Consider the following 14,182-nt stretch of genomic DNA (forward strand, 5'->3'; position numbering starts at 1 on the left):
CATCATCATTGGTCAACAATCCTAGGATTGGTTTGACGCAGCTCTCCACTCTATTCTCCTATCAGCTAATCTTTTCACACCTACGTATTTCATCTCTTTCATATCTCTCTTTACTTGTTCCATATATTTTGTCCGAGGTCTTCCTTTTCCATTTTTGCCTTCCACTTGTCCTTCGACGATTGTCTTCATCAGGCCATCATGTCTCAAGATGTGGCCTATAAAGTTGTTCCGTCTTCTTATTAAGGTTTTCATGAGGATTCTCTTCTCTCCTACCCTTCTTAGGACTTCCTCGTTACTAACTCGGTCGATCCATTTGATTTTCATCATTCTTCTGTAGCACCACATTTCAAAGGCCTCTATCCTTGCTTTCTCCGCTGCGGTCATTGTTTATGCCTCACTTCCGTATAGCAGCATACTCCAGATGTAGGTTCTTATAAATTGTTTCTTTACTTCCATATTTATGTTTCCCGCTGTAAAACCACCAAAAGAGAGACCTGCTTACAGCTTTCCATTACATTTCGAATATTCTACATCTGCATCTACACAATACCCCGCAAGCCGCCTAAAAGGCGTGTGGCAGGGGGTGTTAGGACACCAGCCGTTTACAGCTAAAAAAATGAAGTGCTCTAACGAAGTTGGGACTAGCGTTTATTTAAGTCCTTTATGGTTCGGGGAAAAAACGAATTCCCGTATCTATCCGTTCGGCAAAACATCTCTCTTAATTTATCGCTTTTATCGGACCTGGAAATATAGTGTGGCTCTAATATTATGTTCTCTGTGTCGCTCTTAAACATATCCATTCTCAAATGTTCAAGCAATCTAAGCCTAGCGCGCAGCCTCAGTCTCTAGCGGCTCCCAGCCTAATTCGCTTAACATCTGGGTAACACTGTCTGTACGCCCGTAGCAGTTTTTGACGAAACGCGCAGCTTTACTTTGTATTTTATTCAGTTCGCGGATTAAGTCTTTCTGCACCGGATCCCATACGCTCGCTGCATATTCAAGGTGCGGTCGGACGTGAGCGAAATAGCACCTTTCTTTTACTTTGAGAGACCTATATTGCCTACACTACCTGTATTACCTATATTGAGAGTAAATTGATTGCTATTCCCTCACCTTGACGCTGGGGACATTTTTGGAAACCGATTAACATGCACCCACAGAGGGAAAAAAATTTAAAGTTTAACAGAATGGACTGGGGCCTCCAATTACTAGTCCCCTTGGAAGCGCCACACATTTTTTGATGCCGTAACAAAGCCGCTTTGAAACCCCACGTCGCCAGAGAGGGAAATAAAACTCAAAAGATCATATCGCGAAAACAGAAATAAATATTGCCACGCGCATCATTCATTAATATCTGGGTTACTCCACACCAGGAAATCTGAATATGCCACAAAGAGAGACTATGTACATCCCAGCGTCCAATATTTATCCTATCAGAACAAGGAATTGCGCGTATGGAAATTCAATTCAAGAACAAATGAAGCAGTCAGAGAATACATCACCCAATAACAGGAGAAAATCAAGGAAAAGAGCACTCCAAAGGCAGATATTGATCATGCGCAAGTACTACGCTACAACTTGTTCGGAGCATCTGGTAAGAACTAAAAACATAAAAATGGATATTTTTTTAAGATAACTTATAGAATCAAACAGCGGATCCAATGTATATTCAATTTTCCGCAAAAGCATTACAAAATTGAGGATGTGACTAGATAATGCCGTAAGACACCATTTAAAGAGGATAGAACCTTCACACTGAGAGTAAAATTGAGGTCTCGGGCAGCTTTTTTCGATGCATACGTTTCCTATCTATCTAAATTCAGTACTTATTCTGGAAATCCATACACCAAAACAAAAGTATTTGCTTTGACCCAGGTACGTTATTAAAATTGCATTTATGCTTCAAAGAGTAGCAAAAAAACATGCGCCATCAAATCGTCGTTTTCAGTGAAAAAAAAAATTTGAGGTCTTGGACAGCTTTTCGATGTAAAAACTTCCTATCCATCTAAATTATGTACTTATTCCGGGAAATCCATATACCCGAACAAAAGTATTTGCTTTAATCCAGGTGCGTTCCTAAAATTGCATTTATGCCTCAAAAAGTAGCAAAAAAACATGCGCCATCATATCGTCGTTTTCAGTGAATAAATTACGGCAAAATACAGCAATTACAGACCAGTAAGACATAATTTAAAATATGGCGTTTTTTGTTTAACATTCAATAAATCAGAGATAGATATATCCCCTAAGATAGTGAAATCCATAATTAAACTAATATTTCTACAATGAGTGATAAAATAAATTCATGCTACCACTGGCACCGATTTGATTTTCCTTAAGTTTACGCGAAGTAAAATACAGGGCTAAGAGCGCACGGGGGTGATGGAGGGGATGTTTTTCCGTTGCAGCGGGAGGGAGCTCCCGGGGGAACAGATGACAAGCGATTAAATACACATTTTGGTCACGTGATGTAGCTGCGAGATAAATTTGAGAGATCGTTGCGAACACCGCTGGGGAAAAGGTTTTATTTATCACAGAATTGGCAAGCTTCACATTTACGTCAGATCATCTTCCAAAAAGACATGCTCCGAAAACGATTTTATACAGGGTATTTATGTTTGGACGAAAGTAAATTCAAACAGAAACAGTTCATCTATTTCTGGGAGTACTTCAAGAGTGATACAATTGTGAGTTACTTTCTTCGTGTTTTCACAAGAAACAATTTTTATAAATCATTTGAATAATACATCATACAATGGCAATGCCAATTTCAACCTCTGCAGCTGTAAGGTGTTTTTCTGCCGGGTAAGAATCGAGATATGTTTTAGAGAAGTACCCAAGATAATGTGCGAGATGGAAGACTTGACTGAGAGACTAATTGACAGACAAGCAAAAGGACAGAAGTACGCATTTCTAGCACAAATATTCGACGATAGTCTTGTCGATTACGTCACCTAGAACTCAAGATTTGCGGCAATATTTTTTCATACATCCTGTGATTGAAAGACTTAAAGAGAAGAATTATGTGAACTACCAACACTGTTCTAGGAGAAATATTTAGCTGACATTAGCATTTAAACTGTGCTATAAATATTTGGCCAAAGGTTGTTTTCAGCACTTAAAGTATACACTTATATTATAGTTATACTGCAGTTGTCTGCGCTACTACGTCATGAATATATTCTGTACATTCATGGCGTAACAAAATATACATACACGATTCGCTCGCACAAACGAGGGCCCGTTCAAGTCCACTTACGTGGGACCCTTAGTTTTCAAACCCATCGGCGGCTGAACACGAAAAAATAGCACTTTTCCTAAGGGAAGCTCATATCAGACACGCGCCGCTACTGATATCCGACACCATTGTATAAATTATATTACAACCGATGCAGCATTGCATGCAACATATAGCATTAATTAAGTAGAACCTCGATAAGAAGTGTCTCAAAGACATTACGGAAACAGTCCAGTGATCCAGGCACTCTTTTTGTTAAGGGTCGTGTAAACAAGGTTAATTTGACCATCAATCTTGTTATCGAGGTTAACGGAATCAATAAATCACATGAATAAATACATACACGCCATGAAAATCAGATTATTTTCGAAGAAATGTGCGTTTTTCTGAGGTCAACAGAATTATGAGAAATTCAACGAGCGAAAAATTACTGAACGAATTTACTCGATCAATCCTAATTCTCGAAGTTTGCGCAGAAAATGTTTGTTAAAGAAGCAAAGCACAGTCTTCGCGTCTAGCGGCGTGGACGCCAGCTGAAGCATTTTTGGCAGTGATATCCGACAGAATCCTCTCACAGATTTTTCACTGTGTGGTATTTCATTATAAGGTTTCTTGGATATTTCACTGCTACTTATACCACTAGTTTTTTACATAACGCGACCCGGGTTTCGATGAGTAATCATCATCTTCAGGCGAAAATTATGATGTACTTATCTTATTATTCTTACCTAGTTACCCAGCGGAGGAAGAGATCTACATTCAGCATCGTATCATCATCTACGTAAAATCAGATAACCTGCTTTTTTAAAGTTGCTTTTCGTCTCTTATAACAACATTGCGGTGGCTGTTGTACTCAATACGTACGGCTAGCCATGCTTTCTTCTTCGTCTTGTATTGTACGCTGTATATTTTCTAGGGTGTATTTGTAGTTTTCTACCAAATCAAACAATATTTTATTCTAATCCGTTGATAAACGAACCGTTTCGCGCCTCCATCTCAAGTTATTACCATATAAACAAGTGACTGACTATATACAAATCATTTGTTGTTGCGTCTCACAGTTGCCAGGTCTATCGGCTGGGGGTATCCTAACCAGGAGACTCCTAGGGGACGTTTATTAATACCGATGTTGAAGATTCCCCTAGGAGTCCCTTGGGAAGGGATCCCCTAGGGTACCCTCAGGGGAACGATTATTAATAGGGTTAAGATATTCGTTCAACAGATTGCTGTCCTGACTTTCGATAATTTTTAAAATTTCCAACTGCTCTCTAGTCTAATTCAAGACGGTTATTGCATAATTTAAAAATATTCATTTTAAAATCATACTAAAAATATTCATTTTAAAATCGCTAGCAGTAGAAAATTTTATACACCTGGCACCACCGACCCGAGGGACTGCCACAACCGCCCTTGGAGTGTGGCCGGTTGTGACACCTATGGTTTTTTTTATAACCTGCTCCTGTGAGCTAAACATTGTGTTCGGGGATACAAATTTAATATTCATACGTATACTAATGTACAAATTACAGTGAGAAACACTCTTTGCTCTGCTTAGTAGCCTACTTACGGAGCTACGGGTGATCAAATGAAAATTGTCACTGTCGCATCCAGTCTCCCCTACAGTCACGTTATCTAGGTCTACTTTTTAAAACGGCTCGTTATAGAGGTTCTGAGTTACGTGGTGAATTGGAAAAGATCCGTTTTTTGTCTAGATAATAACAGTCGCGTTGCAGAGGTTAATTTGGCATAGCGAGTCAAGGTAATCTTAAGGGGATTTCAAAATAGCACTTGTAATTAAAGGTTACGTGTAATTGAGGGCCGTGTAACCGAGGTCCTACTGTAATGAGGTTCTGAAGTAAAGCAGAAGCGCGAGTCGGGAAGGATTAAAAGTTTCGTTAACTTCGTAAATATACAGGGCCTCCCACGAACACCACCCGCACACTTCCGCGATATCTTCTGAGGGGGTATTAGAGATAACAGCAGAACTAGACACGGCCTAATTAATCCATCGGTTTAGCAGTTTCCCTGTAGATGTAATGAAGTCATGTTGAGGGTACGATTATTGTTATATTCCCAGAAGAACTAAAAGTGCAATGATGGCTTTGGTAATCAAGCCATTGACTTAAATGTAGTAAATACACAGAAACAAAGTAAATTTCTGTAATGAAAAAAAAAACTTTTCAGACTTCAAATTTTGTAAAACACTGAGTTTTTGATGAATTTCAGTAATAAGTCATTTTAGTAAACAAATCATATTCTTTGCAAAAAAAAGCCCTTATGAAGGATTAAAAATATACCGAAACGTTGGAAAAAATGTACACTTAACTCTTAAAGACCTACTTGCAAGGCTATCAACAGCTAATCAACAGTAAAAATACTGGAAATATAATTAAAGTCCGCGTGATAAACATCCTTCACGAGCACAAATTCATTTTAGGAATCAGTTTCAATTTTTAAGTCTATTCTGCACGGGTATTTATCAGTCTTTCGATATTATCAGTGTACCTTGTCTATTCATCGATATTTGCAGAAGCATTCTCTCCAAGATTATAAAAATTGCTTCAGGACTTAAAGTAGTTGGGCTCCTTCGCTAGCACACCGTCGTCCCACAATTAGGTTATAGGACCAATGTCTTTTATAGACGTCAGTAAATTATGACGTGGCGAATTTGAGGAAAATTGACATCAACTGTGGTTTATATTCAACTGTGGTTAAGCAATTCACATCTATTTTGTATGACTTGCCGTAGAAAAAACACCGCGATCTCGATGGTTTCCAAATTGGCCTAAAATAATTAATTCTTAAGTAGAGGAAATACGGTCTTCTGTAAGTAAAAATCTGCTCAAGAAGCGGCTCATTAGTTTCCATAAGTAATTTAAAAAATCGTAAATTTAAGTAATAGAAATTTCAAAATTGTCACACATTTCCAGTGATAAGATCATTAGATCAATCAATAGCTGGAACTCCAATTCCAAGAACTTTGATAAAAATTTGGTATTGCATTAAATTGAAAGGTAAAGTAATCTTTAGTTAGAGGATTGTCTCCTTGAATCATGGACTTTTTCCCCTCTCATCAGCACTTTTTCGGAAAACCGTGACTCAGTTAATAACCTCAGCAATTGCAGCCGGTTCAACGTATGTCAGATATGATTAACATAGGAGCATCCCAACTAGCACAGGTTTGGCCTTATCCCAAAATACTAGAATGATATGCATACATATCGTGAAGAAACCTATCTCGACGCAGAGATAGAGTATGACGAATGCACGCTTTATTAGGAGATAAATGGGAGATGAGTATCCTCGTTTTTGCGGATTAACCTACCCATACGCCGCCGCCTGTCTGTGGAATTTCTGAGAAAAGTCGCGAAAAGACGATTTTCAAGAATAAAGTTTCAAAAAACTTGAAACATCGACCTCGGTTACCAAGCCTCAGGGTCCCGCGGCGAGTAGCTCAGCCTTGACTAGCGATCGAAAAATCGCCCTCATTTCCTTTTTTATGTTAAATTTCACGTGAAAAACGGGTCCACCATTTTGCGTTGTAAAACCAGTCAAATGAGAGCCAAAATCTTCAAAACTCATGGAAAGTACAAGCAAAGCATCAGGTCAAAGGAATATTGCGTTTTTATTCCATAAAAATCATGCCAACGCAACACCATCTGCTTAAATTCAAAGGTTTCTGAAGAAAAACGAGATCGCGCGTGTTTTTTTTTTAATTTGTCATGTTTGGGCCACTGTATCTCAGTAATGAGTCGTATTGACGTCAAATGGCACATACATCTCATTTATAAGTATTTACGCCAAGTTTGAAGCCTCTAACTCAAAAAACGTCATTTTGGACTTTTGTCCAGCTTTTTTCGATTTCAGCCCAATGTGCGTCGTCTTATCGTTTAAAGAGAAGTGTGTGTCACTGCTAGAGTTCCTTTGATGGTAGCAGCCCCGCCGACAGGAAATACGCTGATTTTTTGTAAACCGAAAAACTCAAGGGAAGTAATTTATATACGATCATACGGCCAACTTTAAACGGTAGGCCCCTCCGATTTCTATTATTATTTCTCGCAATGATCTTATGTGCACGTTTCAAATTCCAAAGGGCCTCGGTACACCGTTCTTCGGTGCTTTATCCCCGGTTTGCCTCAGAGTCACCGTCATCGATTATCCAGAGAATAGCCAAGGAATGATACAATTCTCGTCCCAAAAAGAGGCTCCGGAATGCTTTTATTCTCTCGTGGAAGGCGGTATTAAATGGTATGGTACGTAGGTTCTCATCCCACTGGTCCTGTGCAGCGTGCATCGTGGTGAAACATAGCGATCGATGTTTTTAAGTTCCTATTGAACCGCTCGACATGAAACGGCTGTGAATAATGTGGACTTGTGTTGCCGTGTTTAATGCCCAAACTGAAACAAACATCTTTCACCCCCTCCGATGGAAACGTTGAAGCATTTTCGGATACCATTATTTAAGGAAAACCTCCTTCCACAAAAAAACGAGTGTTGAGGATTTTATGCGTATTGGCATCCCTCAGGTTACGCGTGGTAAAAATAAAAACGAATTTCGTAAAACCGTCCATGACCGGGAGAATGGAAGTGTTCTCCGATCGCGTAAGCGTTTTTGGTAAGCAATTAATCAGCGAAATACTTTTTCCCCGGCAATGAGCGCAGACCAATTAATGAAATGTCCATTGAGAAGGCATTGAAATCGGGTAAACTAGGAAGGGATTAATTACGGAAATTCGAAAGTTCAAAACAGAACTTTGATGCACAAGATTAAATTGACTTCGTTGACGGGGAAACAATTGAGGCAATTCAAGCCCTGATTACGATGGACAAATCGTTCATCGAAACGTCGCGTCAGCCGAGATGGAGTTGGAGAACCATAATTGAGGCAACTCGATCACCATTAGTAGCCGCAATGGAACGCAAATATTAGGATGGCATTAAGGACAGGACAGTGTTTCATGTACCTGCCAGACAGAAGCAGTTGATACAAATGGTTAAATTGCTATCAATACCTGTGAGCAGTCCAGAAAGAACTGGATGGTTACCGTGGTGAGTTCTGGGAATTTTCTTCACGAAAATAGATACCAAATGAAAAGATTAATGATCAGGTTACGCTATTTCACCAATGTTGGCCGCAGTTTTCGTTGATAACTCCATTATTATTTTCCAGCATAACTGACGTTCGTTTAAAATTAATTTGCCTCATTATCAAATTTAGACTTCCACATGATAGCTGATATATTTACAAAGGAAATGCAGTCTAAAGAAAGATTACTTGTGCCGTATCAATTCAGCCTCAAAAGGATATTCAAAGCGATACTCGAAGTTTGCAAAACAATTTTGCGTTTTGTATGTTGTCTATAGCATAGAAATTCTGTTTATTGATTGGCATTGTTTGAACCACTGATTACGTCAAATAACCTTAATTGTTCAGTTTTACGCTCTATAAATATGTATTTGTTATTGATTGTTAGTTATTATACCGTATTTGCCAAAAATTAGTCTTCATAACCACTTGTTTCGGAAATCAGATTGATTTTTTTTAATGCAAAGTTCGGGCGTTAGTACTTAATATAACGAGATTGGTGCCAGCGTTTTCCTGATATCATCAAGCAACTTTAAGGCACAGGGCAAATTCCATCTGTAAAAAAACTCTTTTCGGCCAACCAAATATGCATTCATTAAAATGCGAAGATAATCGCGAAGAATCCGTTTCAGGGATAGCCCAAACCAAAAACGTCATCAACCCGGCATTGATTGTGAGGTAGCTATCAGAAAAGCCGATTAAGGGGACATGCAACTAGTAGCCAGGGAGATCGAAAAATATCTGTTATCCCATGGGCACTCTATGGGGCGTTAGTGGCCCGAGCTCCCTATTCTCAAGTCCATCAGACGTGCAATTAATAAGGAGGAATTAACCATCCAAAAAGCAGATAAAGGAAACGCAGTGGCGATTTTGAAAAATGAATATTACAATGCGAAATGTGACCAGTTCATTAATGATGACAGAATCCCATAATTGGAGTAAGATCCCACAGCTGTGTTTCAAAAGGACATCAAATAAGTGATCAAAACCTGCCCCACTCTGTTCTCGCAGTATTATTCCCAAAAATTAGTGCAAATGAATCCGTCAGCACCGCGGTTCTTCGGCCTCCCAAAAGTGCACAAACCAGGAATCCCGATTAGACCAGTTGTCTCGAATGTGTCCGCTCGTAACCATCTCCTCGCTAGAAGACTCAACCAAGTGTGCAGACAGCACTCCAAATTCTCTCCGAAATATTGTGTCACCTACTCAGCCGATTTAGCGATTCGACTATCCCGACTTGCTTTTGTGTATATGGTCAGGATTTGAAAGGCAACTCGACACTTTCTTGCTCCAGTTGAACTCTTTGGACAAGTGTATAAAATTTACAATGAAAAAGTAAACGAACAAATCCATGAATTCCCTCGACCTAACTGTTTTGAAAAATTCCGGAAAGTTTAATTTTTCCATTTTCAGGAAGGACTGCTACACGGACCAGGTTATCCATGCCACATCCAGGCATCATTACTTGCAAAAACTGTCTGCCTTCCATGCAATTCTCCACCGTCTACAAACAATTCCAATGTCGCTGCTAAATATTCAAAAATAACAAAACGTCATTAAACAAATAGCCATCAACAACGGTTATAAAAGCGATATGATTGATAAACTTTATCAGAAATGAATACAAAAAATGGCCATGAATCCATTCACGGAACCCCCCCACTAAGTGACAGTGAAGATAAATGGAGGAAATTTCCATGCTTAGGAAATTTTTCCCTACTAGCCACCTGCTAGTTATCCCAAGTCTGGAAAAAAGTGGTGTATACAAACTTAAGTGCGAATGTTCCGCAATTAATATTGGACAAACTGGCCGGAAATTCAGAGAAAGACTAAAAGAACACGTAGCTTGTTTTAAACATAATAATGCCAACTACAACTTCGCAAAACACCTGATAAACAAAGGCCACACCAACGATTTTTCCTTGGAAATCTTGCATTGTGACGGTGAAGGCCCCAGGCTGGATGCTCTGGAGCAGGTTGAAATTTTAAAATCTGTTAAATCCAGTTGTGATATTGTTAATGGCCGTCTGTATGCTCCCCGCTCTCCACTCATCACCCTCTCCCTCTTCCATCAACCCCATACCTTCACACATTAGTGGTTTCCCATTCCCCTTCTCCCTTTCCTTCAACCGTCACCCACTTCAACCTCCACTTATATTCTTACATTTTGTAAATCTAATCTAAATTTTGTACTCTGTTAATGTCGTATTGTATTCTTCCCACTCTCCCCTACCTCTCCCTCCTCTGCCCATCTTTCACGGCAGTTAGTCAGCTTGGGTGCATCGACCCCACCTACTTCCCCATCCTCTCACGCCCCCTTGGTTTTTACAACCAGGGGAAGACCCAACCCCTCCCCTTTCACCCTCCCCCTACCTCTACAGTTTCCCCCCACTCCTTCCGGTTTATACGTGCAGGTATTTAAAATGATCAATCAACGTACTCCTCGCCTGAGGATGACGCAGTGCGTTGAAACCATGGTAGTCATCTAATAAACATTTTAGGAGGAAAAACATAGTTTAATTTTCATTCAATATCAGCTTCAGACATTAACGTACCTGGCGTATTGCTCTATGTATTCATACACCAGTGGCTTATTCCGAGTTAAGTTATTGACCAATGGGTACAGCTATTAAACTAACCATGTGGTTGATGAAATGTGCAAATGAATATCTACTTCCAGCCTAAAAATTTGTTTTGTCCTTCACGTCGAATTTACAGCAGGAGAATTAAAATTCATTCCCAAGACCTACCCTTTACAGAAGGAACGGACGTCATTAGAATTGGCTTTAGCTGTTCGCAATCAAGGCTCCTCATTACCAAATTCTCATTGCAAGTTCTCCTTGCAAGTTCTCATTAGTTAAAATTTTTAATGCCAGGACTGAAAGCTTAAAATATTGATTTCATCTTATCTTTTCGTTTCAGATGGCCAAGCTGTTTTCTTACACGTGGACAATGGGGGTGTTCCTTTGCAAGTTTGTCTACTACATGCAAAACGTCTCCACGATATGTTCCGTGCTCACTCTGACGGCCATCAGCCTGGAAAGGTAAGCCACCACCTCACATTTCACGCTTCTGATCCTCTAAGGAGCGTATGCCGAAACATGGGTTCGCTTGCTTACACGTTTTATGCGTCAATGTATCAATTTGACTAGCTCCTTACATTTTACAATTAACAACCCAGAGGTTTATATTATCTTCCATACCTTTCCTGGCATTTCCACACTCTGCAGATCCAATCGCAAACATGCACAAGCTTGAGGTTCGACGGTAACTAAAAGAAGATAAACTACTTCCTGGATGCAAATGGGTTTTTGCATGGATCACAATACACAACGGGTCAAATATCATTTTACCGGAAACAAAGGTTTGCTGTACTTTTTATATTACACGATTTTCCTTACCATTGAGTCTAAAGCTTTAACTCCACCATATTTCCCTCTCGTAAGGAATGGCTCTCCATGATAAAATATAATACAACAAAGGGTAATTCCACACTTATATCTCCACTACCGACGGGAAAAAAACCTTGACTTTCACACACACCCTACTTAGTTGTCTCTTACCCGGTGATCTATAAAGAGATAGAGAAACTTCTAAAAATGTGTCTCTCACAGAATTACCTAATTTACAACGGTTGTTTTTACCTAGAAAATAGTGGCCCCGCTATAGGATCGTCTATCACCCCGATTTTGTCAGAAATATTAATGGATAATTTGGAGTCTAAACTTTTTACCTCCAGTCATACCCTTTTGACTTATCTCGTCTGTTGGTTAAGTTACGTAGATGAAATGTTTCGTCTATGGACGGGCTCGTTACGCCAATTAAATAAATTTAACAATCTTTTGAATTCCATCCATCACAAGATAAAATTTACTGCTGAATATGGTGGTGACAAAATCAATTTCTTGGATTTGAATGTTTCAATTAGCATTGGTAAACTTGATCTCTGCACACACAGAAAAGAAACCTTCACTAATTTGGCTATTCCTGTAAAGTCACCTCAATAACATTCGCACAAGCTAGCCTCATTGAAGTTTATGATTAAACAAGATGCTAAACCGCTATCGTTCCAAAAGGATTACCACATTGTTGGCATTTCTGAGTATGATACCGAATAAAATTACCCATTGGGTCTAATTACCTTTTATATTAGATATATATCTTATAAACCACAATAAATTGCCCCTAAAATAATTGCAATATTTCATTTTATAGCCCTATGACGCTTGATAAGATTTAGTTTAATCCTACTAACTATGATAGTATGGACAAAAGTGGAGAGTATAAATTTTGAAAACTGTGGTATTTGTTAAGTTGGCCAGACTGGTATAAGTTTAAAATGCACAGTGAAGGAACATAGAAGAAGACTTATTGATTACTAGCAGGCCACCCAGCATGGCTCAGGAAGGATAGTACCCAGAGAAGTGGAAAATTTGGAACTTAGGATTCATGGCAGGATTTTCAGGTAAAGGAAGAATGGTATGCATATGTAACAGCAAAAAATGAAAAAACGATGTCCGTGTACCGCGCACGGGATCAGCTTGCACCCCGCTCAACAACATTGATCGTCATGTGTCCGTACGTTCGTAGACCAAAAACGTCTTGTGAACTCATACCCCAGAAAATAGGGTTACACCCAGAGGAATACCAGGTGAAGAATATTTTGAGTTGGGTTTTACCTTTGAGCGGTGCCAAGGAGTGTGTCATTAACTAAAAAATGGCAGGATGACCAGCCTTGGAAATTGTATGACGTGACGTAACAAACTGTAATGAGAATACGTCTTAAAGGACGCGTCGCACAGTGGGCTGAAATCGAAAAAAGCTGGACAAAAGTCCAAAATGACGTTTTTTGAGATAGAGACTTCAAACTTGGCTTAAATACGTATAAATGATTACCAACTATAGATATATGTGCCATTTTACATCAATACGATCCGTTACTGAGATACAGTGGCCCAAACATGACCAACTTTTTAAAAACACGCGCGGTCTCGTTTTTCTTCAGAAACCTTTGAATTTAAGCAGATGGCTTTGCGTTGGCATGATTTTTATGGAATAAAAAACGCAATATTCCTTTGACCTGATGCTTTGCCTATACTTTCCATGAGTTTTGAAGATTTTCGTTCTCATTTGACTGGTTTTACAACGCAAAATGGTGGACCCGTTTTTCACCTGAAATTTGACTTAAAATTTGACATTATCTTTCGTTTACGAAATATATAACTCGGGAAATTCACATCATAGTGTAAAGTAGAGATTTATCAAGAATACTAAGCAGAAATCTTGGAAAAAAGTCTGCGACGAAGGTAATGAGAGCGATTTTTCGATCGCGAGTCAAGGCTGAGCTACACGCCGCGGGACCCTGAGGCTCGGTAACCGAGGTCGATGTTTCAAGTTTTTTGAAACTTTATTCTTGAAAATCGTCATTTTAAGCACAGAACCTAGTCATTAATGACCTAAAACACTATATTGATGACATTAGCAAGGATTTTGGATCGACCGAATTGACCATTTAACGCGTTACTCGAGTGGAAATGCTTGGGATTGGATATTTGTCGGAACCATTCCACGTATAAGAAACATGCTTCGGGTATTGAATTTGGGTTAAAATATTGAGTTGGCATGCTAAAGTGAGAGAAAAACAGAATGTTTTCCCGAAATGCAGCTACCGTTACCCTTTTCCATTTCCAACCTCGCCGTGGTGGGTCGCGCGTTTTATGACGACGCAGGTATTTAACAGATTCTTCCTCAAGGGTTTTTCCCTTTTCTCTACAAAAATACGTTTCAACTTGCAGTATCAGTGCGAAGAAGTGCCGTGTTAGTTCTCCTAATGTCGTGTCGTTCAGTAGTGTGATAGT

At 39.3% G+C, this 14,182-nt stretch overlaps 1 protein-coding gene across 1 annotated transcript in view; it reads left to right on the forward strand.

Moving 5' to 3' along the window:
* Positions 1-14,182, forward strand: part of LOC124166879 (gastrin/cholecystokinin type B receptor-like) — a 131,760-nt gene that overhangs the window by 84,366 nt on the left and 33,212 nt on the right. The window contains exon 2 of the mRNA XM_046544591.1: positions 11,247-11,368. Within this exon, the coding sequence (XP_046400547.1) occupies positions 11,247-11,368 (122 nt within the window). The remainder of the gene's footprint in view (positions 1-11,246; positions 11,369-14,182) is intronic.

The sequence above is a fragment of the Ischnura elegans genome, chromosome 10, assembly GCF_921293095.1.
Source record: "Ischnura elegans chromosome 10, ioIscEleg1.1, whole genome shotgun sequence".
Classification (NCBI taxonomy): Eukaryota; Metazoa; Arthropoda; class Insecta; order Odonata; family Coenagrionidae; genus Ischnura; species Ischnura elegans.